This window comes from Nelumbo lutea, chromosome 4, assembly GCF_056320005.1.
Source record: "Nelumbo lutea isolate HS-2025 chromosome 4, American lotus-T2T, whole genome shotgun sequence".
NCBI lineage: Eukaryota > Viridiplantae > Streptophyta > Magnoliopsida > Proteales > Nelumbonaceae > Nelumbo > Nelumbo lutea.
The window spans coordinates 94,021,108-94,048,075 of NC_142687.1; the positions used below are offsets into that span (position 1 = coordinate 94,021,108).

Consider the following 26,968-nt stretch of genomic DNA (forward strand, 5'->3'; position numbering starts at 1 on the left):
AAAAATAATGCCATTGAAGATCTGGAAGTCGAACAACTAGTTGTACAAATTGCAGAGAGCAGAGTGCAGTTACCTTCGCATCCGTCGGGTGAGAGAGAAGGAGAGAGGAGAAGGAAGTCATTTGCAGTAGTCGAGACTCGAGAGTCGAGAGGGGAAGGTTCGGTCTTTTCTTTTGAACTTGGATTCTACGGCAAGAGGTGGGAAGAAAGAAAATAAGTAGACAAAACAAAACTGCTGGCCTTTTTTCTTTGAGACTTTATTATAGTACACGCGGACTCAGAACTCAGAATAAGAAGAAACTCTATTGTTGGTTTCTGTTACTATTTACATAGAATGCCACTTAACGTGAACTTCCCCCGATTATCAGGGGTAGTCGATGACTAATGTGACGGGCAAGAACTAGGAAAGGAAGAAAATGAAGAAAAAAAAGAATGAGGAAGAAGAAGGACCAGAGAGAGAGAAGAAGCGAGAGGAGGAGGTGGCTTTGGCCGAGAGGAACAGAAAACAAGGGAAAGCGGAGGAGAGAAAGGGAAAGGAGAAGAAGAGAGACCGGGGGAGAGAGAAAGAGAAATATGAAGGGATTACCGCCGTTGATTTTCGTGTATAGTCAAATCGAAAATAATGAACAGTATTTTTCTTTCAATTAAAAAATATTACAACGGCGGATTTTAACGGAAGATTAACAGAACGAAGTCTTTATCTCACGATCATAGTAGAGGGGATCTTTGTCGCAAAACAAACTACAGAGGGTTTCATATTATGGGGGAATTTGTAATTTACCCTTTTGTTTTTCTTGAAAACCGGGTTAAATAACTTGCCCTTTTAAAAATCTCATATCGTTATGGATGGATGGGCCCCCAGGGGGATTACGGATGAGGTTCAAAATTTTCGCCGGCTGCGCTGTTCTAACTTGGCAATCTGCCCACCATATTCGAACCCATTGGGCCATAACCAGATTTTATTCTCCTGATTCAGAGCCAATCCTCTGCAACTCGAAGGCACCAGACGACGCACACAATATCCGATGCCCAAATAGAGCCAGATTTTAATTTCTCGTAAGATCAATCGTCGAGCTGAGAACCAAACGGCTCCATGGCGACCGCTTCGCTACTCGAAGCGATTTCATTAGTCCGAGATTCGAAGCTGCCGTCTCTAAAATGGAATCCATTGTTGCAGCGATTCCCATCACAGATTCCTCTTCGGTCGACGAAGAATAGCAAGCATCTTATCAGTACCGCCAGATTTGGCAGAACCTCTAGATTTAGCGCAAGATGTTTCTTGGATTCGAAGAAATGCACCACAGGGTCCGCGGATAACGAGAGAAATCGGAATCTGTTCGAAGGAGTGGTAGAGGCAATATTGAAGGCCCTAAAGGCGTTGCAGAAACCGGCAATTGCTGCTGTTTTATTAGGTTTTCTGCTTACATACGATCCTCATTCGGCGTTAGCGGCTTCAGGGGGAAGGATGGGTGGACGGGCGTTCTCATCGCATTCATCGTCGTCGTATTCGTCGAGGAGCTATTCGTCTCGGACAGCGAGCCCCAGTTTTTCGTATTCGATGCCGTATTACGCACCGTCCCCGTTTGGATTTAGCGGTGGCGGCGGGTTTTATGTAGGCCCGGCGTTTGGAGTGGGCGTGGGTGCGGGATCGAGTTTCTTGTTGATTATGGTGGGTTTTGCAGCATTCATTTTGGTGTCGGGTTTCCTTTCGGATAGGTCAGAGGGAAGCGTTCTCACGGATACACGGAAGACAAGTGTTCTCAAGCTTCAGGTATAATAATTAATAGAATAATTGAAGTGTTAAATTGTTGATTGGCGCTTAGTTAAAACAAGAGCCTTTGCTTTCAAAATTGTACACTTAAGTTCCTTAGTTCATTACTTGAAGGTTAGAAGATTTTTTGTTCCTAAATTAATATGCCAATTTTTCTTAAGCTTCAGAGTTATGGTTTTGGTTTCTCTTTTCACTTTCACTTTCACTCTCTACCTGTTTGGTGCTAACGGTAATTTATTATCATTAGGTTGGGTTACTGGGCATGGCAAGGTCACTTCAAAGAGATCTTGATCGGATTGCCCAAAATGCAGACCCGTCTACCTCGGAGGGTTTGAGTTATGTATTGACAGGTGAAGCTACTAATTATGTGTTTTTCTTGTTTGAATCTTTCAATTTTGTTTTGCTTCCGTGACTTGCATTTTTTGATTGTCACCTTTTGTTAATTGAAGTTAATGATTTTTTAATTAAGTATTTATATTTTAGAGTTTGGTGCAAAATAATCTTGCAACATTAATTATCTTATGCTTCTTCTCTCTACGTGCGTGTCTATGTATAAAACTAATGTTGGGCTAAAATGCTAAATTGAACAATTTACCTTTAATAAATTAATAAAGTGAAAATCTTTCTGATGTCTTTGCTACCTTATTATGTAGAAGTATATAAAGCTCAAGGAGTTAGATCTCATTCTTAACAACTAATGAAACTGAAGCTCCATCTAATGCAACTTCCCAAACTAGTACATTGCCAATGCCAAGTATTGAGATGTCATGGCTGATTTCACATCAGGGTGTCTATGTCCTTTACAGTTACTATCACTATATTGCCTTTATCCCTCCACCCTTGCTTGGGATACCATTTTGATTATCATTCTCGTCCGTTTGGGTCATTGTTGTTGTTGTTGTTGTTGTTGTTTTTTTTTTACTGTTTGGAAGTTGATTAGGGCTTCACTTTTTCTCATTTTTTTCATAGTTACTGATTTGCATCTCCTTTCCTTTGATAACTGTGGATGTTTTATTATGAAAGGAGTAAGAAACTTAGAAGTACAGAGGTAGAGAAGAATCATTCTTGATCAACAATTACAATGCATGGGAAAAACCTAAAAAATGTGCTCTCTCATCATTTTTTTTATCAGAAATGATAATTTTTATTAGAGATAAATTAACCTGAAATACAGAATTCAACCCTTATTAGAAATGGTTGATCCAATAAACATCAAACATTACAGCACTGCCCAAAAAAGACTCTCCCTTGCAGTCCCTTGTTTTGCTAGGGCGTCAGCAAAACCATTAGCTGATCTCCTTACCTACTTGAACCAAACACCCACCTCCTTTGTTATGCTAAGAATTTCCCTTATCAGCTGTCTATATTGCCAAATTCCCAGCTGCCCTGATTGCATCCACCCAATTACCAACTTGGAGTCTCCCTCTATCTCAATCTGCTGTAGCTCCAACTGTTTGGCCAGTTTTACACCTTGATGTAGTGCCAAGATTTCCGCTCTTAAGGAATGTCCAACTCCAATTGGACCTGAAAACAAAACCATTATCTTGCCTTCATTATTTTTGAGAACACCTCTTATACCAAATGGGCCTGGTTTACCTATAGAGCTTCCATCAAAGTTCAGTTTCACCCTTTGTTGTGCTGTTGGGGACCAAACTTCCTGTATTATAGCTTTGGAAGTAGTAGATGCCACAATACCCCAACTTCTATAAATGTCTTCAACTGAGAAACCCTTAAAATGATCATAGGATTTCAACCAATGGATAACCTTAGTAGTTATTCCTTCCACAACCTCTTCCTTGGAACTACTTCTGCCTTTAAAGATCCTATTGTTTCTTTCCTCCCACACTGACCACAATTCAGCAGCTCTAGTGGCTCTCCACATAATCCTTCCACGAACCGTTGGTTGCCTGTAAAAAGTTGGATCAAAGAGGTTCACCATGCTTGAGGAGGGAGTCCACCTGTAGCCAAAGAGAGAAGAGAACCAAGACCAAATAAAGAACACAAAGGGACATGAGATTAGTAAATGTGCTCTCTCATCATCCTGGCTTCACCTGGTTTGCTTTTCTATGCACTAACTAAAATAATGCTTTAATAACGAAAAAAAAAACTAAAATGATGCTTTGAAAGTGCTAGGTGTTTGATTGCTTTATGATGAGAAGGTTTTCATGACCCCAACTACTCACCTTTGCTCCTTTCAATGGCATTTGATGAATGATGGATTTGGGGAGATGAAGCTCCTTAGCATTAAAGTCAAATGGGGATAAACAAGCTTTCTCCATATTGGAGTCCATAGTGTCAATAAAAAGTCTTCTGTCTCTGGAACATGTGGCCGACTATTGTTCCTCTGGCTTCTTATCCAACACCTATGAAAATCCAAGGTTTCTTTGCTACCATGCTGTGTTCTTGTAGTTGTAAGAAATCTTAGTGAAAGGAAACCCATCAAAAAGAAAAAAAATCTTAGTGAAAGATATGTGATTTGCTCATTACTAAATATTGGAAAACAATTAACGGTTCAGTTCAAAATATATATTTTCCCTTAAATTTTTCTTTTATTCTTTCTTAAGATTTAGCCAATTTCATAGTTATATTTAGAATGCTTTAAACCAGTGAAAAATAATTGAACTATGGAGCAATTTTTTTGGCATATAGAGTCAAGCAAATCAAACCTTATAATTTATCCATACAATCCATGAATTGATACTCTATGATATGCATGGAATATTAATGAATCAGGAAGGTTTCAAGCCTAAATATGAAACTGGCATGGTTAGTCTTCAACTCATAACCATTCTGTGCACTAGGTTCACATGTATGATTGTAAAATCAATTTGTTCTGTTGGCTATAGTTACTGGTTTGTTGCTCTCAGAAGAGTTTCACCAATTAAACCAACTCATAACCATTCTGTGCACTAGGTTCACATGTATGATTGTAAAATCAATTTGTTCTGTTGGCTATAGTTGCTGGTTTGTTTCTCTCAGAAGAGTTTCACCAATTAAACCAACTTGGGATAATGGGTTTGAGTCAATTTCTGGTCTACAGCATTCTGCAACTTTGACCTCTGTGATCTTGGTACAGTCATTTCTTTTCGTAGAACTCAATAACAATTAGATTCTCAATATTTGTTTTATTATAAATTAGTTCATGAACTAAATTTATAACTTTTTTTTTTTGAAAAAAAGGTAAGGTAAATTTATTCATGATGAAGGAAACATACAATAAAAGGAAAACTCTTGATACAAAAATCCCCGAAGGGACTGATCAAAGCTCCCATAGATTGACAGTATTAAGCATCATAAACATGTTCTGGTTACAAAACACAGGGGTAACAGAAAGCCACGATGCAAGTTTGGCTACAATACATTGGATCAACACCTCTGGCTCTTTCCTCTCATTTCTGAATATTCTGTCAGTTCTCTCGGACTATATAGAGCTGACCACTGCAGCTGGGATGGCGTTCCAAATGTATTTTCCTTTCTTTGATAAACCCGGCAGGCACCAGCCATGTAGCAGACTCTTCAATGTACCTGGCATTACCCAATTAATACCAACAGCTTTGAAAAAATGAGACCAGATTTTCCAGACAATTGTGCAATGCATACAGAGATGCTCAATAGATTCTTCTTCAAGGCCACAGGTTCCACACCAAATATCATTTAAACTAAAACCTCTTTTTGCCAGATTGCTTTTTGTTAGGCATTTCCTTAATGCCGAGGCCAATATCAAGAAGTTGACTTTGGGTGGAACTTGGGGAATCCAGATCTGTTTATGAGGGAAATCAGTAGTTCTTCTAACATTCATTTTATCAACCAAAGATCTCACTGTGAATTTTCCATCAGCAGACCAAATCCAGACCCATTTTTCAGCTGAATGGGGATGGAAAGAAAATGTACTCAGGCGGTTCAGCAGATTTACAACCTCCTCAACTTCCCAATCAGGGAAATCCCTTCTGAATTTAGGTTTCCGTACCACTTTCCCATGGATAATTTCAAAAGAATCAGCCATACTTGCCTCTTTATCAACAGCTGCAGAGAAATGATGAGGAATTTTATCTTCCAAAGATGTCTCATCGAGCCATCTGTCCTTCCAAAACCGAATTCTTTCTCCAACACCTACTTTGAAGCATATTCCTTTTAGGACATGAGGAAGAGTCCTCATTATAGCTTTCCACTAGGAACATCCATAAGAAGGCAACTTGTTGTCAGTTATCCATTCCCCTGGCCGCAGACCATATTTAGATGCAATGAGCTTTCTCCTCCAACCATTTTCTTCTACTCCAAATCTCTAGATCCACTTTCCCAATAAAGCAGTATTGAAACTTTTTATTCTTCTCAAGCCTAAACCACCTGAAAACCTTGGACTGCTGATCTGATCCCAAGCAATCACATGTATATTTTTTTCATCTTCCCACCCTCTCCACAATAAGTCCCTTTGCAGCCTTTCTATTCTCTTAGCTATTGAACTAGGAATAGGGAAGAGAGACAGGTAGTAGGTAGGCAGATTTTCCAGAGTACTTTTGATCAATGTTACCCTTCCACCTTTTGATAGATGCTTTGCTTTCCACGAGGCAAGTTTCTTTTCTAGTCTTTCTAATACTGATTCCCAAATTGTTGAAGAAGAACATTTAACACCCAACGGAAGGCCACGATAGGTGGTGGGGAGCTTATCCATTTTACAACTGACATTTCGGCCCATGTGGCAAGATCCACCACATTTCCCACTGGAATCAGGGATGATTTTCCAAGATTCAATTAATAACCTGTTTTTTTTTTTTTGATAAATAATTTTAGACCTGTTACTTCTAACCAAGCAAAGATTCCCACAAGTCTCTATTTGGGGGAAAGAAGCATCTATGAAGCACAGTGTATCATCTGCGAAATGAAGCACATTGACCTATTCACCCCTTGGAGTTGTTTCAAAACCCTCCCAGAGGTCTGCCTGTGACGCCTGTCCTGCCCGATTGATGATGCATTGGGTTAGAACCTCTGTTACACATAGGAAGAGTAAAGGAGACAGGGGGTCTCCTTGGCGAATGCCTCTGGAGCTTTTAAAGAAGCCAGATGAGTTTCCATTAATTATAACAAAAAATTTTGGTGATGAGAAGCATGCCTTCTTCCAATTTCTCCATTTCTGACTGAAGTTCATCTTTTCCAAAATTAAATTTAGGCATCTCCAGTTAACATGATCATAAGCTTTTTCAAGGTCCACTTTACAAAGGATTCCTGGTTTTCCCGCCCTTATCATTGAGTCGATCACATAATTAGCAATAAGAGCACTGTCCAGGATTTGCCTTCCTCCAATAAAAGCACATTGATTATCTGAAATTACACTTCCTAACTGCTTATTTAATCTCTCGGCCCACACTTAAGCAAGGAGTTTGTAAAAGCTATTCAGCAGGCTTATCGGCCTAAAATCTTTGATATTTGTTGCTCCTTCTACTTTTGGGATTAAGGTAACGAATGTGGCGTTCAAGCTTCTAACCAAAGAGGCGGAAGCATGAAAATCTTGAAATGCCTTTAGAATATCGTTTTTGATAACAATCCAGCACTTCTTATAGAATAGATTGCTTAAGCCATCATGACCCGGAGATTTATGCAACTCTATTTTCTGAACTGCAGCCCAAATTTCTTCTTCTGAGAAAGGTTTAACCAGATCCTCCTTTTGTGATTCACTTGAAGATTTAAAATGCACACCTTTAGGCAGAGGACGGTTCTTCCACGGCTCCAAGAACAGAGATTTATAGAAGTTTGTAGTGATGGCCTGAATCTTAGTTGGTTGCTCCCCAATCCTACCATCACATTCCAGCCTGTCAATATTATTAATTCTGAAGCGTGCATTTGCCATCTTACCGTCTTATGAAAGAATTTGGGTTCTTATCTCCTGCCTTCAACCATTTCACTTTTGCCTTCTGATGCCAACTAATTTCATCTTTGTATGCTATTTTATCAAAGTTGATCCTCGCCTCCTCTCTATTTCTTCTCTCCTCTTTAGGTAGTTGTCTTTGTTCTTCTAATCTGTCCAGTTCCTTAATCAGCTCCAGGCACTTCAACTTCTTTTGCTTGGTTGGAGAAGCTTTACCTTTCTTCCAATTTCTTATGACAGACTTGATTGCCCCTAATTTCTTAGCCAGCACATAATAACTCGTGTCGTGCCCTCCACCTGGATATCATCCCATTTTTCTGCAATTAGAGTCTTCAGCTCCTCTTCAAGCCAGCTATTGTCAAGTCTGAACGGTGCAGGTTTCTTGATTTGTCTACCCACGGCCAACTGAATAGGGCTGGTCTGAAATTGGCTGCGGTAGAGCTTATTGCTTAATGCCTGGAAAACTATCTTCCCAATCAGCTGAAACCAAGAACCTATCCAGCTTCACCAGGATTGGGTCTTCCTGATTATTATACCAATTACCAAGTATACTTGAAGTTACCCCCAATTATCCATGGCAATATCGAATTACCCTCATCTCAACCATCTCCTCCCAGAAAAGATGTCTTTCCCTATTAGTGTTAGGGCTGTAGACGTTCATAACTTGGCAGCAAACACCCCCTTGCAATTCCAGGATTACTGTAACTGAGAATTCTCCCACTTTATGAGAGATCTTTGTAAACTTGAGGGGATCCCACATTGTAATAATTCCTCCAGCACTCCCCATTGCAGGCTTACCCACTCATCTCACTTGCCCCTCCCCCCATACTTGCACTAATTCTTTCAAATTTTGATTCTTGAATAAGCACCACCCCTGCTTTCCATCTTTTCAGGGCCTCACTCACCACCACTTTCCTTCGACATTACCCAGATAGAAGAATACTCTACTCATCTGTTTTTCTCCAATGTAGAAACGCTCTCCTCTCTCTGCTCACTTCTCTCTCTCTACTCTGATCACTCCCCTCCGGTTCCCTTTGGCATAGATCCTGAGTCCTTTTCCGAATGATTCAACGGGCTCTCCCCTCGCCCTTTGCAATCCTCCAACTTTGTTTTGCCCCTTCTTGCTTTAGGTGTCAATATCCTAGGCATTAACATTGACTCCAAAACGATCTCCTTCCTTGGAACAACTGCTGGTTCGTCTGGCAGAGTGTTGGGTTGAGTAACCCAGTTTGGTCCATCCAAAATGTACGGCCTATCCCTTTTTCCTTCGAGGCCCACCTCATGCGACATGCTTGCCATTTGACATGACACACCCGGGCTTGGGTTAGGAGCCCCGATCCGCCTGCCCATCTTATGAGATTTTTGGACATAAATGGAGCCTCGATCGGATAAGTTTTTAGCCTCATCTTCTGGGAAGGTTTTCCTTGGAGAAGGTGTTTTAGTGACATCTGGACCCTGGTTAGGCCCCACACCTAACTTTATTAAGCAATCTTTAATAAGATTCTTCAAAGCCAGCCTTGAGTCACCTTCATCAGTCCCCAGATTCAGAACATTAAAGGATTTCTGTTTTTGAGGCACCCGTTCCTTGTTGGAAGCCACATGGATGTCTGGCGATTATTGCAGGTCTTGGCATGTGCATTCCAACTGAGGTAGTTGTTGGTCAACCTTCTGAGTTGTATCTGATACAGTTCCCTGCAAGTCTTTCTTCCTTTCCTCCGGCCACATTCCATTCCCGGAGACCTCTTTAGCCAGTTTATTAATTTTCTCAATAATATCTATTTTATTTTCTTTTTGCAACAGCTTCTTTTAGGGGTTTCCTTGGGAGGAAGTTGGTTGGGGCATGGTGAAATTTCTTTCCAAAGAGGATTTTGCCCCTCTTTAAGTAGAATTGTTCTTTTTGTTTCCTTAAATGCAGTTAGTGGTTCTTTTTTTTTAGCATTCTATGAGTCCTTGGGTTTTATACAAGGAGTGAATCGGTGAATCCTCTTAAATAGATTTGTGGTGGGGAATTCCATGTCTCCGTCATATATATAATGAATCATAGCAACCTGAGAATTCCTATCAATAGCAAACAAAGCAATGGTAAGTCCATTTTATACACAAATAAATTACAAAACAAATAAAGATAAATAGGGAAAAAGAAGAATAAAAAGGCCTCTAGTGATCAACATAAGGACAAATGAGCTATGTTGATAATTTGGCATTATCATTTTAAAGAGGAGCTTCCGGATTATCGTGAGTACTGAATCCTTGTAAAAATTGATGGACGAAAGGTCCAAATGGAAATTCCACAGATTTTTTTGTGACCATAATGACAGTGGCTTATGAGTTATGGCAATACATTTAGAAGATGTGGTAGTACAAAGGACATCGATTTGGGTTATTCTTCATAGACAGCAAGACATTTCACAAGTTTGCATTAGTCAAGTTCTTTTCTAAAGTTTAGTCATGCCGCTGAATGTTGCTTGTATCGATGCCTCTTCCTCTCTCCCCTGACCCTCTTTACATTGAAGTTTCAAGAATTATCTTTTCTTCCTGACAAAATACATCTCATGTCACAGAAAACTTTGAGTTATGCTTATGATGTTGTGCTTTTGTTCTGATATTCTTGTTTATTGTGGAGTCTGATTGTCTATGATGTTGGTTATTGGTTAATGAAACATAAAGGTTTTCTTACATTGAAGTCTCCTATTTCTGGTTATGGTTACAGAAACCACGTTAGCCTTGCTTCGGCATCCAGATTGTTGCATCTCCGGTTATTCATCTGTAAGTTTAATATGACCTCATTGAACCTTGCTGTTGAGCACTACTTAATATGCTTGTTTATCCAGATATGGAAGATGGTTTTACTTTTCCTTTCTTTGGCATTGGTGTTTGAAAAATTTAATTTCAAAGAGAGAGGAACTTAGCTTGTGATAGGTCAGATTCTTTCTGTCAAATATTTCTAATTTCTTCAAGAAATTGGATCCTCAATCCTCAAATGACTTCCCAAGCTTCAAATATGGCACCCAGTAACACCGCTTAAAGTGGCATTTTTAGTGTGGACTTCGTGTCTAGAGAAACACCTAAAAGTAGATAGACTGTTGAGTAGGGGAATGGTAGGATAGTATCAAGTATAAACTGTACCCTCTTTTTGGCTGAGGTTGAGATGGCAAATCATCTATTTCTGCAATCCTATCTACAAACTAACTTATGGAAAGCAGCCCTAGATACCTTTGGATGGAGAGGTTGCTTTTCAGATTCTTTAACTTTTTTTCTTCAAGGATGGAACCTGGAAAGTTTAAGCAAGGAAAACAAAAGGCTGTATGGGGATTAACACCTTCCTGTATTTAAGAACAAATCAAATGCACAGGCAGGGCTGCAAAAAAGAATTAAAGGCATGTTATGTTTGTGGCTGTCTATCCCAAAGTTTCCAGGGAAATGTCCTGCAACAGATATTTTGACAAGGACATTTTTGTTTCATGTTGAAATTTGAAAATATTCTGACTCATACTTTATGTACAATCCCAGTGTACAGTGCTTGGTGTACATGGGCACTTGATGTAATCATTTTGCTTTATCTTTAATACAAACATTTACCTTTTGCAATAAAAAACTGAATTTTCAGTATCTAAATTACCATAGAATTCTTGTTTCTTTCTCTGTCTAGCTTGGAAAATAAGGAGCAATGAGATGTCGTATATGTCTGTAAAGCGAAGAAGCAAGGAGTTCCTAATTTAACTAAAGACCCTTGAATGTTTATAGTTTGTAGTGTTATTGACTTAGGTAATTCATACGTGTCTTGCCTTCTTACAAGATTATAGGAGGACCCTTAACCTTTTGGTTGGTAGCTTGACTTTTTAGTGATCATTTTTGTTTAGCCCAAACTTTTGTATTGGTTTTACCTTGCCCAACAAGATTATTGCAGTTTTTACCATAAAAGGTGCTGTGCAGAATCTAATGTTAGGCCTTTTTTAGTTTGCACTTGCATTCAAAATTTCTTTATTAGATCTTAAAAGCAATAAAAAGTATTTGTATCTTCCTTTGCAGGTGGATGTGAAGCGAAGCATGGAGGATGGGGAGAAACGGTTCAATCAACTTTCCATTGAAGAAAGGGGGAAATTTGATGAGGAGACCCTTGTTAATGTCAACAACATTAGAAGGCAAAGCACAACCACCCAGAGGGCCAATGGATTCAGCAACGAGTACATAGTGGTAAGATCATCTCTTACATGGCCGGTTCCCAGATTAATATTTTAGTTCTGGTAAATCAATGGGTTGTTGGATGATGAGAAACTGGTTTACTTATGATGATCGACTGCCAGTTTTTTTTTTGTTATTTTTGGTTACTTATTTTACATGCTTTTGTATTCTCTCTCTTTTATATATATTGGTATTTTTTTTGATGAATAATGATGTAATTAACTAACTAAACTGAAAAGAGTACAACATATCAGTCATTCCAGATATTGAGATGACCATGGCCCAAAAGAACTAGAGAGAAATAAAGAAAGGCCATCCCTCCAAACAGTAAGGGCTCCTCTCTGCTTTCCTAACCCATTCCACCTCCATGATCAGCTGGACCAGAAAAGAAGATCAAGGATGCTCCCATGATCCCATCAGCAATTCTGAAAACTTCTCCCATACCGGAAGGTCTGGGATTGCCTCTACTGCAACCATCAAAGTTGAGCTTAATCTGCATGTCTGTAGGGGGTTCTCAACTAGGTTGAACAGGCACTCTGGTAATGGAAGAGGTTGCTATCAGCCCCCAATTCTTAATAATATCGTCAGTGGAGAATGACCTTAAAAGGCTTAAAATCTTCACCCAATTATTTATATATATCATTTGTTTTGATGATTAGGTATATCACTATTGATCATATTTAATCTTTTGAAATTTTCTGCTTGATTTGGTCATCTGGATGTTTTTTGAGTGACATGACCAGGGTTAATACTTGTTTTATTACCTAAAATGCGAAATTTCTTTCATGGGTTTTGTATATAATAAATAATGTATTTACTATTTATCTTATTGTGGCAATTCTGAGTTACTTACTCAACATGTATATATAAGTCCATATGGGGGAGAGAAGTAGCTTTTGCCTTCTAGGGGATTGCTTTGGTTGCCATGTAACCTTTTGCAAGTTTATAGAGATCGTATTTAACTGGTTTGCTAATAGCCATAAGCACTCTTAAGGTAGAAGGATTTGATTATTTAGGTTCCAGTAATGGGAAATAATTAATGTGAAGCAAATGCTTTTTTTTTTTTTTTAATTTTCGATGGGGAAGCTTCAATTATGTGGCAATGTTTTAAAAGGCGTGGGAGGCGTATGCCTGGAGGCACGCCTCCAGGTGAGGCACCCCCAAAACGCCGAGGCATAGGCCAGAGGCGCTGACACCTCTAAGGCATACGCTTCTTATGCTTTTTCATGAGGTGTGCTAGAGGTGTATACCTCGTGTAAAAAGAACAAAAAAAAGAATAAAAAGAAAGGAAAGGAAAAGAAAGGGAAGGGAAAGAAAAAGAAAGAGAAGAAAAAAAACAGAGAAAAAGAAAAGGTAAGGAAGAAAAGATAAGGGAAAAGACACCCTTTCAACTGGTGCTGTGCATCTTCATTCTTCTTAATATAAAAGATTTTTATTAAAAATAGAAAAAAATGAGATCCTCCTTCCTCTTCTTCTTCTTCCCCATCCTCTTTCTTCCTCATCCCCCCCTCTTAAGGAGGTTTATACCTCGTGTTTGGGTGGCTTACGCCTCTTATGTTCTGAACTGTGCCTCATGCCTCTCTGTGGTAGAATGCCTCGCGTCAATGCCTCTGCGTTATAAAACATTGTTATTTAGTTAACTGTAACTTCTAAATTTGTTTGGATAAAGACAAATGATTTTGATCTGCATGAACAAAGTTGGTCTCTACTTTTTTTTGTGGTTTATGTGGATTATGGAAGCTAGAAAATGGTGGTAATTAGGCAAGGTGCCAACCAGCTAGTCGGTAAGGTCTCCTGCTGGTCATAGCAGTGGCTTGGGATTGAATCCCGCCTGCACCTGGGTTGGGGGCTGGGCTACTCCCTGTTGTGTAGCCCTTCAAAAGATATATATATATATATATATATATATATATATATATATATATATATATATATATATATATATAAGAAAATGGTGGTAATTAGCATTTTTATGAACTTGTTAAGATAAAAAAAGTGAAAAGGGAAGATTAAAATCTAAAAAGTTGAAAAGGGAAATTTAAAAACATTTACGCTCCTCTTTTGGTGCTGGGTTCATATTGACAAACAAGGATAAAAGTTAGTAATTTGGAATCTTGTCTCTTGTTTCCAAAACTTTGACTGGAAACTTTAGCTGTTTTCATTAAATGGATTGGAAGCATCTGACAGGGATGATTTAATGTGATGTTATGAGCATGATACCAACACAAGACAAGGGAAATACTCCTCTATCCCCCCCTCTACCAAAAGAACAAGGGAAAAGGAGGATCTAACTTAATTGCACCAGAAAGTAGCATGCTGTGAATCTCCCTTTCTTTGTTGATTTGGTAAGATCTTAACTTTGCAATTGAAATTGTTCCTTAATACACCTCTTTTCCTTTTCAGATTACAATCTTGGTTGCAGCTGAAGGAGTACACAAATTACCTGCCATCAATGGGAGTGCAGACTTAAAGGAGGCCTTACAAAAGCTGGGTTCTATCCCTTCCCGCAAAACTCTGGTAATATTATAATTAAATATGTAAATTATAAACATCATGCTTTTTCTAGGCCTTTTTCTGAAACTTATTTCGATTTCTATGCAGGCAGTTGAGGTATTATGGACTCCTCAGAACGAAAATGATACATTATCAGAGAGGGAACTGCTTGAAGATTATCCACTTTTGAGGCCCCTGTAACATTGAAGAACTGGTTTAAAAATATGAACTGATGTAGGATCTGACCGGTATATTTAGAAAGTAGATGTCTATAAAATTAGACAAATTATTTCCATACACGATTAATTACAGGACCAAGCTGTTGTACAGGATATCTAAAATTATCAAGGATGCATTCTATCAAAAAAAAAAAAAAAAACGAGGGCTAGTTTCTAGTGCCTCGCCACCTCAGTCTTTCCTCTGGAGATCAATCGTTAGTTGCAACCTTCAATCTTCTTGCTTGATATCCAATGCCAGTTACATATGCTACCTGCTTGCAGGAACGATATGACCACCCGGTACCAGCAGCTCAAGAATTAGCAATTTGCAGCTGCAGGAATTAATTAGCTTTTATAGAGAGGTCAGATCCAATGGTTTAGTGTAACACTATATGTCTTCTGTGGTTTTGTTGATTGTTGTCTTTGCAGGGTTGCAGCCTATTTGCAGTGTTAAAATCACTCTCACTAGAGCTATAAGAACTTAAGAAGTCTCGTTTCATTTCGCACCCTGTAAATTGATTAAAGTGTTCCTGAATTGTTGCTACACTGGAACATAGTAATGAGCGGATCACTTGAAGCTTGGCTGGTAATTATTTGCGGTTTCATATGGTAAGCAGGTAGGGAAACTTGGTTGGGCGGAAGTGGTAACACTGATTATTGTTTTAAGGTATCATGGTTCCAGTCTCTAATCTTCATTTTGGGTCTGGTTAGTAATCATATTGCATGTGGATTTAACCCCGTTTGAACATATTTATTCATGTAGTTATATGCAAGTTAAAAGTAATTATTCTTAAAAAATAGTTCATCTTAATGAAATATAGCGTGGACTCTGGTAAAATCCAAATCCATGAAGGTTTGAATCCAAGATCTGGGTGTTACTGGGTCCCATCTGAACCTGACCTGATTACAGCCATACCAAGATGTAGGTTTCCCCAAATTTGTGCCAGATTTTATTGTTTTTTTATCGAAGGCTCAGTTTGGAAAGAGTACGCAATTACGCATACAAATATGTGCGGTACATACAAATACATAAAAAATACAAAATTTTACCTTCTACATAGTTATTTGTATTCCTTTCAAATCGAGAATAATGTTTTGGGGTTGAATACAAATTGCTGTTTGCATTTCTAGTCGAAGTGAGTCTGAATGTATGATGTCATGACACATTTTTCATCAATTTGTATGGATAAATTGAAAACGTTTCAGTTAAAAGCAACAATTCTACCAAACACAAATTACACAACCTTAACAATCTTACAGAGCGTGCTTATAACCAAACGAAAATTCAAAATTGATGTGAATGATTAAAGAGTATTTGTCTTTTTTATTATTTATTTTTATATTATATAATAAAATAAGGTGTATAATTCACAGCCAAGGTTTTAAATTGCCACAGTCACCCTTTGTGATGAATATTTATTTATGGTTTCAGGTGATTTTTTTGATAAATTTTAATTATACTATTAATAATTCTAGTGGTGTATAGTACATTTGTTTATGTTACTTTTTAATAATATTCTGAAATTTCATGTGAAATAAATGATACAAATTCCAAATCCCAAGTAAAGTCATGAAATTTTGGCCTAAATAGATCTGCCTAGACTATGTCATGTATCATGTTAGTGGCTAAGAAAACCTAGTGGGAGTGCAATGGTCGGTTAGGGAGTGGGAGTGCGAGAGGAGATCCGACAGTGTTATCATCCAAGACCAGAGATCCATATTCTTGATAGATGGAGAAGGAAAGACTAAGAAGATGAACATCTTGAGAAAATCTGAATCGCTGCAAACCTAGCTACTTGTAAACTATACGGGAATATTTTGTCTAATAAACCACTCAATATCGAAGGGATTTTACAATAGATACACAGGATGTGGTGGTGGACTGCGGAGGATTATAAAGTCGAATTGGTAGGAGACGCCCTATGGATCAAGGAAGCTGAGAAGTGGTAGATGAGATGGCGCTAAGGAGAAGAGAAAGAAATAGGTTGGAAGGGAAGCAAAGTTTTTGTGTTTGGATGCGAGTGGATGTTAGTGAACCTCTAGCAAAGGGGGGCTTAGGGCCTATTGGATGGTGAAAAGGAGGAATGGTTTGCATTCAAATATGAAAACTCCCCATTTTTTGCTTTAGCTGTGGATGACTTAGACATAGTGAAAAATACAAAATAAAGAAGACTAGCAGAAAGAAGTACATGAAATATCACATCAACTAGGTATGAATCTAATGAAAGACTACAGATGACCCATTGGCTATTGTCCCTGGTTAATGGATGAGGAAGATAAGGATGAGGGTTGTTTCCTGAACAAAAAGAGGGTTGATGCCAAACTGGTGGAAAAGGAACCTACCCGGCAAGGATTACGTATGAAGCCAAATATTGAAAAATCTCAGTTGGTGGTGGCAAAGCATTCTGAGCTAAAAGAAGGAGAAAAGCTAGGAGGGGAGAACACTCTAGAGGAGAAGAAAAGCCATGTGATAATCGAAGGAAGCTGTAGCGAAACGAAGGAGGATGGAAGCACTAGAAGATTTGTTGGTGGTATCAACATCAAACTATCATCGGTGAAGGGCTGCCGATGACACTCGAGCTTTCTCTCCAATGGGCACTGTCTCCAAAGAGGGGTAAGCCTGACTGAAACAAATTAACATTACCTTTCCGGTGAAAGGGAACAAGCTTGACCAAGTACAAATAGAGTTTCATCACCAAAATAAGAAGCAACCGAGCTTGCGCTTGAAGAAATCCCTGAGTCTAGCAGTGCTGTGCTCAGCCCTGTGTTCCTTAAGCTAAATAAGGAAAAAGGCCATGCACCCAGCCGCCTATAAACAAAAATAGAAGAACTGTTAATATTGAGCCCAGATTTAAGCCACCTAGTTGGGTTGAACAAGTCTCCTCTTGGTTCGGAATAGAGTGTAGAGGAGGACCCAAACCTAGAAAGGACGGATGAGTTAAATTCGGAAAAAAAAGCCCATCGAAACTGCATGAGGATAAATTAAAGAAAAGGGTGAGACATGCAAATTTCTGGAGTGAAGCTAGAGAGGAACCAAGAAGTCTGGGAGAAGCTCCCTAAAAAAAGCTGTGTTTTGTCAAAGTGTTCAGGAAGGAAGCTTTGAGATTGTTCAATAGTGGCCTTGACACTCTAGTGGGGAGTGGAAAAGAAACTAGAGAACACCAATCGATCCTAATAGAGGTGCATACGCCTTGTGAAATTTTACTTGTAAATCTAGACTTTGTTAAATTTGATCAATTTAATCTTTGTCAAATCTGCAAAAATCACTTTAGCTCTTGCTATTTGTGTTATTGTTTATGCTCAAGAGTTAGTGATAAGGTGGATAATCTTTCTTTAAGGTTCCTCTATAAATTTAAGAAAAGGAAAAAAGGGAAAAAAAACCCTGGACTTTGTCTAAGAATCATTGCAGGAGGATTGGAGATCCCTCAAAGCCCAAATCCTTGAAGCACTGGTCAGGGTGGTCAAGCCAAACAAATTAAAAAAAAAAAACAAGTAATCGGCGAGATTATTCCTTCTTCATAGAAGGAAGAAGTTTTGGGTTTCCTCAAGAAAGTCGAATTTGAATGATTAAGAGGATTAAGAGTTTATATTTTATTGCGTTAACAAAGCACATATCCCTTCTGAATGACATAATCCCTTTGAGATCTCTTCTCAAAAAGATTAGTCTCTTCTTGAATCACAAAAAAAGACTGATCAGGATAGACAAAAAAGGAATACAAAGAGACCTAGGTTCCAATGATGATACAAACCAATTTGATTGATGGTAGTTGCAAACAAGGGCTTGTGGGAGTTGACCCAAGACAACTCCCTCTTGTGAGATGAAACTCTAGTGTTGGTAATGTTAATGTATGGGATCCTCCATGACAATTCGAGCAGTGAAAAAAACCCTGTGGTTGGAAAGACCAAATATTTTGTTTTGTAATGAAACAAAGTGCTCCTTGGTTAAATGTCCGAAGAAGTTAAAGAATCTAGCTCAGTTGGATTGTTGGGGTGTGGATGCCATTTGTCTATTAGGTGGTTGAACTCCTTTTTCGGGAAAAAAGATCTTCATCTTAAAATAGAGCATGCAAATAAGAATGTGATCCATACAAGAATAGTTGGGAATGATGGTTTAATCTAGTGGTGCTCCTTTATTTATGGAGATGCTCAGAAAAGAAGGCCTATCTTTTATGAGAAGCTTTCAAATCTTGCAAATCATGTAAATGGCCCATGGTGCTATGTGGGAGATTTCAATATGGATTTCAATTTTGATGAAAAAGAAGGGGGGAAGAGATATAAATGGAGCTATATCAAACAAACAAGGGATCTGCTTATAAATTAGGGGTTAATGGAAATCCCTTTCTATGGTCCTAGGTTCACCTAGAATAGTAAGAGGGATGGAACGAAAAACATTAAAGTCAAATTAGATAAGGGACTTTGCAATTTGGAATGACAAGAATCTTTCAAAAAATGCCAAAGTTTGTTCCTTAGAAGTACATTGCTCAGACCATATTCCCATTTGCCTAGACATAAATCCAAAGAGTAAAAGGAGAAGAAGATCCTTCAGATTTGAGGAAAAGTGGTTAACACATGAAATGTGTGAAAATGTAATCAATGAGTCCTTGGGGAGAGTGGGCTAAGCAGAAATTCTCTCTCTAGTAAATGTTCTTCTCTAATTGTTACTCTCAAGAAATGGAACAAAGAGGTTTTTGGTAAGGTTCATGAGGAAAAACTCAAATTAAAGGAAGCTCTGAGTATTGAACCGGGAAAAAAAGGCTAAAGAGGAAGGGAATCATGTGGGCTAAAAAATCTAAGATTAATTGAATGAAGGAGGGGGATAGAAATACTAGTATATGACAACCATAAGAAAAAGAGCAAGAAATGGAATACAAAAAAATTAGAAATGAAGTTGGTACTTGGGTTTAAGGGAATGTGAAGATTGAACAATTCTTTATCAAGCATTTTAACGATATTTTCTCTTCCTTAGACCATTCTCATTTTGATAATGCTTTTAGAGAAATAGTTCTAGTGATAAATTAGAAGGAAAACTTAGAAATCCAAAAACCAGTTTCAGAAGAGAAAATTAAATTAGTCCTTTTTCAAATGCCCCTAGAAAATCCCCAGGTCTAGATGGATTCTCAAACTTTTTCTTCCAAAAATTTTGGGAAATGATTGATGAAGACCTTTGTAGAGAGGTAACAAATTTCTTTCACAATGAAATTTTAAGGCTATGTTTGGTTTGAAGGAAAATGTAGGGAAAGAAATGGAAATATAGGGAAATCTATACAATGTTTGTAAAGGTTTCCTTACATTTCCCTTCCTTTCCCTACTTTTTCCATCAAACCAAATACAACCTAAGGGAAAAGCTAAATCACACATTTATAGCCTTAATTCCCAAGGTTAAAAATCCAGAATCTGCATCAAACTTTAGACCTATAAGCCTTTGCAACGCATAATATAAAATAATAGAAAAAATCATGGGTAATAGACTATAGCTAATTCTACAAAGAATTATTTCCCCTAATTAGAGTGCCTTTCTTTCAAGAAGGCAAATAACTGATACCATTCTTCTAGCCCATGAAGTGATACATTTTGTGAAACATACAAAGGGAAATAAGGGTGTAATGGCAATTAAATTGGACATGAACAAAGCTTATGATAGGATGGAATGGCCCTTTCTACAAGTTGTTCTCAAGAAGATGGGGTTTGGACCCATATGGGTGGGGCTGGGTAATGAAATGTGTAATCACGGTTTTGTATCAGATTCTCCTTAATGATTCTCCCTTAAGAAAGTTCTACCCCCAAAGAGGGCTCAAACAAGGGGTTCCCTTGTCTCCTTACCTATTCCTTATTTGTTCTGATGTAGTTTTTTATTATTGAATGAGCAAGTCTAAAATTCTTCTCGTAGGTCTAAAGGTGTGCAAGCAAGATCTAGTGGTTTTTCACCTTTTTCTTTTTCTTTTTTGCATATGATAGCTTCATATTCACATCTTCCAACCTTAAGGAAGGAGGGAAGTTGTTGGAAGCAATCTCTATTTATGAAGAAGCTTATGGGCAAAAGGTGAATTATGATAAATTAGAGATTTTTTTAGCTTAAATGTGCATGAAAAGTTTAAGAAGATAATCTCCAAAGACCTCAACTTCAAAAAAAGTGGGCAATCCTTCCATCTATCTAGGGACTTACCCTTTGATAGGTAGAAAGAAATGTCAACTGTTTAATCACCTAAAAGAAATAGTGGCTTCTAAATCTACAGGGTGGAAAGAGGCACTTCTATCCTAAGCATGCAAAGAGGTTATGATAAAATTAGTCCTTACTATTATTCCATGTTATTGCATGTATAGTTTCTTGATTCCAAAAAACGTTTGTTAGGACTTGTCCAAACTTTAGAGGGGATTTTGGTGGACGGAAAGTAAGGGGAGAAAGAAAATAAGTTGGGTATCTGGGACATCATTTGTAGGAACAGACTAAATGGTGGGTTGGGATTCGGGGATCATCATCTATTTAATTTAGCCCTCATAGCCAAACACGCTTGGAGATTGTGTTACGACTCTTAATGTCTTTGGCCAAAGGTAATGAAAGCAAAATACTTTCCAAACATGCACTTCCTAAGAGTTGAGGAAAAAACAAACCAGTCTTGAGGTTGGACATGCATCATGAGAGGGAGAGAAATCCTTCAAAAAGCCTTGCAGTGGAAGGTTGGGTCCGGGTGCCAAGTAATGATATGGTCTGACCCTCGGATTCTTGAGTTGGAATCTTTAAGACCAAGATCGAGTTAGAACCAATCTGCTTCTAATCTCATAAACAGTGAAACTGGATCTTGGAATGGGTAAAATGGAATTGGTTGCTTGAACAGTTCTCGAGCCGGATGGTCCGACTGTCCGAGTCAAGGTGGTTCAAAAACAGTGGGTAGAACTATTCAAGACCAAACATTCAATGGATCTACCACTTACCTTTAGGCCCCGTTCGCTTTTCAGTAAGTTACTTACCCAGGTAAATGCAGCTACCTGGGTAAGTTTTTCCTGGGAAACATTTACCCAGGTAAGTGCATTTATCCATGTTCTTTTATTTCTCATATAAATAAGGCAATGACCATTTTAGCCATAAAAATCAATTATTAAAAATGGCATTTTTGTCCCATTAAAGTGTTGGCAACTTCCCCCTAGGTGGGAAAGTTATTTACCCACCTAAAAGATGGGTATCACCCAGGAAAATAAACTTTCCCTGGTCCCCACATAAATCTTAAAAAAAGAAACATGGGATTCTTGGTCAATGGGAACCAAAATCCCATTGACCAACTTTCCCCCTCTCAAATTCTGAAAAAAGAACACCCCCTTAGTGTTAGTAGCAAAACTTGAATTGTTAAGAAACAATGGTGGTACTCTAAAAGAAAGAAAAATAAAAGCCAACACAACTTTTAACTGCTCCATCTTTCTTTGAAAGAGAGACAAAACCCACAGCCTCTTTAATTGTAAAAGGGCATGTCGAAATATGTAGTTCATTACACACTTGCCAAGAAAAACAAGGGAATAAAAGGAGTGGATGCATGTATTCTTATTTGAGGAATTGATTTGGGAGGAGTTGAAGCAGTTTTGTAGATAAACATGGAACTTATTAGAGCTAAGATGGAGAGCTAAACATGTACTCTAATAAAGTTTCTCCCTTCAAAAAGATCCACCCCTAATGATAGAGCCGATCCAAACCAAACATTCCTCATTGCATGAACAATTGAAAAAACAATGTTCCATGTCTTCAGCCCGTTCGTTACACTTACACACCAAGCATTATCAAACTTCACACTTCGCTTGGAGAGCTCCGCTAATAAGGGAATGGCTCGTGTAAGGCTCTACCAAAGGAAACACTATAGTTCTGTAAGCAGAGGCCCATGTGAACAAATCTGATGAGTTTAGGGTCCACACAAGTCGATCCCTGGCTCCGACAATCTGAGACTCTAATGGAATCATGTATATGGTGGTCATGGTGTGAGGGTCAAAGAGGCGGTTTAGTTCATCAGTTTTCCAACTACCTGAACTAACATTAATGAGGGAGTCCACCATGGTTTGAGAGTCTAACTCCACCACTTGTTGTAGTTCTACGAGATGAGGTAGCCAAGGTTCATGGAGGATTCTCACCTCACTTCCATCCCCAATTAGAAAATGGACTCTTAAGCATAGCAAACCTTTGCAACTAGCCATGTTACACCAAATCCAAAAATGAGAACTCCAGGCATGTTCCCCCCTCTTTCACTCTTGACCTCAACATCTGTTTACCTCCTAACTTCAATGCCTACTTACCTCAAAGTTTGTTTACCTCTTAACTCCTTCCAAGCTTGCAACAATGCTTTCAACCTATAATATCTACAGGCTTGTGTGACTGCTCTCATAATATTAAAGTACTTTGTAACTTCTTCCTCCCCGTTACAAAATAGCTTCTTGTTCCTTTCTTTTGACGGTTAGTCCCTGTTCCTTTCTTAACTAGATTCCCTGTTTCTTTTTCTAGTTAGATTCCTTTGCACCGTCCAACTTTATCTTCCCCATACCACTTCTCCTTCCTAGGTCCCCATAGTGTATCTATTGGGAAGTAGCTACCTCTTATCTTCTCTCGTGAATATCGAATATCCACTCGGCCAGGATGACTTAAAAAGGTAAAGAGATCATCTACACCATTGATTCCATGCATGCAACGGAGGGTTTCGAGACACTCCTCTCACATGCAGTTAATATGGGTAGAGAAGATCAATCGCCCAACTTTGAACCAATCGAGCAAGCTATTAATGTAATAGCACTTACCTTAAAAGGACGCATTTTCCCGCGTCAACAAGTTAGTGAAGATGCCCTCGCCAATCATGTTAGTGTTCAATGGAAAGTTATAGCTCCTGTAACTATTCACTTTATTGAAGGAGGATGTCTCGGGTTTTCTTTTTCTGATCAAAATAATAGAAGAACAACACTAGAAGAAGGTCCATGATTTTATTGTTCTATCTGGATTCTTCTCGATGAGTGGAGAGATTCATGCATAGGTATGACAGAAAAGGTCTGGATTCAAAGGGTATGGATGCAAATACATATGATACCCAGAGGCATAGTAGAGGACATTAGAGTTTGATCTCTAGCGCAAGCAGCAGGCTCCATTATTCCCAACCAGGAGAAAATTCCAACAAGTCGTTTAACTTGAGGTTTGTATGTTCGGAAAAAAAATATTATTGATCTTTACAAACCTCTCTGTACTAGTCGCTTCATCTTTTATCAAGGAAAGCCGGTTTGGCTTCGATTTTGCTACGAGCAACTTCCCAGAGTTTGTGCCAACTACGGTCTCATAGGACACATTTGGTCAAACTACAAGAGATTGATCCCTTCCATTACCAGCTATAGACAAATGCTTGAAGAGAGAACCATCAATAATCCCGGAGAATGGTTGAGAACAGAGTTTCGTCCTGAAAAATCCTTCAACATTCCAGTTTCCAATCCCACCAAAACAAAGCCAAATTCTTACAAGGTTCGTCATAGTGAACATGAGTCTGATGAAGACTCGGAGGATGGTTCAGGTGTTCGGAAAAGGAGATGCATCAATACTTCTTACAATCTACTAGCAGTTGTCTCCGACAACTTGCCCACTTCCATGCATGTTGATCCTGCCGAGTACCTTCTCCCCGAATTGCCCCTACACAAACACGTGGCCTCCATGCAACTTTAGGGAACTTACATGCAAATTCAAGCCACGCCAAATGGCAAGGAGATCCGAAACCAAAGTTAACAGCCCACTACTTCACTAAAATTGGGGGCTTAGGCACAATAAACCTCCTCAGTGGAAAGAGAAAACATGGCTGGTTGATGAGCTATTACATGGATATTCCTTTCAATACCCTCTTGGCAGTGTGAAATGGGCAGGTGGCAGAATTTTTCACTGGACAAGTGGTCTCCCCAGAATATCTTCTAACAAAAACCACATTGCTTATTCCCTCCATATTCGTGCTCTTACCTAACCCAACAAGCTCACCCATTCCAACCATTGATATTCCAAGTCACCTTCACATTCACGAGCCTTTTTCTAACCTTGAATATGAGGCAGCTACTATCCCAGTCGACCACCGCTTGGAGGATTGCTACCAAACTGTGGATTACAACAATTTGTTTCTCCCCATCTCAGACCCATAACAACTTCAGGTACATTCTACTGTTCTTGTTATATATTATTTTCTTGGTTTAACAGAGTTATCCATTTTTATTTTTTCTGCATCGGTTTTTTTCATACTACTCATCATGAAAATGCTAGCCTGAAACATAAGGGGAACCAATGACAACAAGAAAATAAGAGAGTTATCCAAATTATGTAAAAAAGAAAAACCTGATATTTTATTTCTTTCTGAGACCAAACTCTCATCCTCCAAAAGTTCATCACTAGTGAAGAAATTAGGCTTCACAAACCATGCATTCTAGGAATCTTCTGGACAATCCGAAGGTCTACTTCACAAATCATGCATTCTAGGAATCTTCTGGACAATTCGGAGGTCTACTCTATTGCTGCTCATGCCCCTTAGACATTAAGTCCTCCTAACACAATCTCATTTGATCCACCTACAAATACACAACCTCCCCCCAAATTACTCTTAGCAGTTAATCCTCTTCTATGGCCACCCTGTTCGGCACATGCGTAAACCATTGTAGAGTTACCTAACTCAACTACAAGAAAACACCAATTTGCCTTGGGTACTTCTAGGAGATTTAAATGACATTTACCAGTAGGAGGACCATAAAGCTTTCAGGAACACTAGTCCCACACTTTCTAAGGCCCTACAAAGCTTCATCAATACCTACAATCTGATTGACTTGGATTTTATTGGTCCACCATTTACATGGACTAGTGGTCAACACGGTAATGCTAAAGTTCTGGAAAGACTCTGATGGATCTTGCACATCTAGTCGGGAAACCATAACTCTCAACTTCAAGAATGTAGTATTAAACACAGGGGAATAGCCATAAACCTTTAAGCTCAACATGTTAAGTGATGTCCCATTACCCATGTTATCCACCTCACAAAAAGAAGCACTGCACCTTCCCCCAACTTTAGACGAGCTGTCCATGGTATTAAAGGGGATGGACCCTCACAAAGCATTGGGTCTGGATGGTTTCACAACCTTTTCTTATCAACATTTCTGTGAAGTGTTTAGTCATGATATCCTCTCCATGCTTCAAAATTTCTTCAACTCCGAACACTTACCCAAAGAAATTAACAATACAAATCTAGTTTTTATCCCCAAAAATAATAAACCAGAGGACACCTCCAGCTATCATCCAATCATCTTGTGCAATGTTCTCTACAAGATCATATCAAAATGGATGGTGCACCAACTCCAATCCATTCTACAAGAGTTGATATCCCCTTTCCAATTGGGTTTCCTTATAGTCAAAGAGATCCTTCGCAAACTGAGAACCCAAAAAAGAGGAAATGGCTATATTGCTCTTAAACTAGATATGTCAAAGGCATTTGATAGGATGGGATGGTTCTACCTGTACCATGTGCTAAGTAAAATGGACTTTCCATCGAAGTGGTACAACATGATTCATCAATGCATCTCCACAGCCATGTTCTCAATCCAAATTGCAAGTGAAACCTATGATCATTTTCACTTAAACTGCGAGTTACAACAAGGTGACCCGATCTCCCCATACCTTTTTATCATTGTTATGGAATTATTCTCACAACTACTGCTTCAAGCTTTTAAGGTCAAATTGAAGGTGTCAAACTGTATACAAGTGGAACTCCCATCACTCATCTACTATTTGCTGATAATTGCATTCTCTTCTGCCAAGCCGACATGTCACAAGTTAGAGCACTAGTAAACATTATTAAATTGTTTGAATCCTTGTTTGGCCAGCAAGTCAATTGTGCGAAATCAAGCATATTCTTTAGTAAAAATGTCCCCTACCAGCATAGGAAATTTCTCTCTCATATTCTCAAAGTTAACAAGCCTCTCACAGGAACAAAGTATTTGGGCTCTCTAGTAGGAGTGGACACTTGCCTTCAGGCTTCCCGCAAAGATGTCACTAACTGGGTATCTTCTAAGGTGAATACATGGAGCTTTAAACTTATATCACAAGTGGGTAGAACAACCCTTATCAAATCGGTTTTGCAGTTAATCCTTACATATGCAATGTCAACCACTATCTTCCCAAGTTCAGTTAGCTCAAAATTGGATAAAGTAGCTCGAACATTCTGGTGGACCAACCCAAGTCGCCCCACTCAACATACCATTTCCTAAGAGAAGCTCTATCATCCAAAAACTCTGGGAGGGTTGGGATTTAGAACAAGTGACGATATGAACAGAGCCATGTTTGGTAAACAAATAGGGCGTCTACTCAATAAGGATTATGGAGCAAATTGATAAAGGAGAGATACTTCCCTACTATATCACTATTTACAGCGAAAAAAGGACACAAGAGTTCATGTTGGTGGCAACAAGCTCACCG

The 26,968-nt window shown here is 38.7% G+C and overlaps 1 protein-coding gene across 1 annotated transcript; it reads left to right on the forward strand.

The window, feature by feature from the left end:
• The first annotated feature begins 727 nt into the window (after nt 1-727).
• LOC148861897 (myelin-associated oligodendrocyte basic protein) lies at nt 728-14,716 on the forward strand. The gene is made up of 6 exons (XM_088982761.1): nt 728-1,770; nt 2,018-2,120; nt 10,341-10,396; nt 11,660-11,824; nt 14,216-14,329; nt 14,414-14,716. The coding sequence occupies exons 1-6, from the start codon at nt 1,093-1,095 to the stop codon at nt 14,504-14,506; spliced, it is 1,209 nt and encodes a 402-aa protein (XP_088838887.1). The 5' UTR covers nt 728-1,092; the 3' UTR covers nt 14,507-14,716.
• The last annotated feature ends 12,252 nt before the right edge of the window (nt 14,717-26,968 follow it).

Excerpts from the sequence above, each read along its gene's own strand:
- LOC148861897 (XM_088982761.1), top strand. The coding sequence starts at position 1,093 with ATGGCGACCGCTTCGCTACTCGAAGCGATTTCATTAGTCCGAGATTCG. Across the intron at positions 2,121-10,340 it reads TTTGAGTTATGTATTGACAG|AAACCACGTTAGCCTTGCTT; the intron begins GTGAAGCTACTA and ends TTATGGTTACAG. Across the intron at positions 14,330-14,413 it reads TCCCTTCCCGCAAAACTCTG|GCAGTTGAGGTATTATGGAC; the intron begins GTAATATTATAA and ends ATTTCTATGCAG.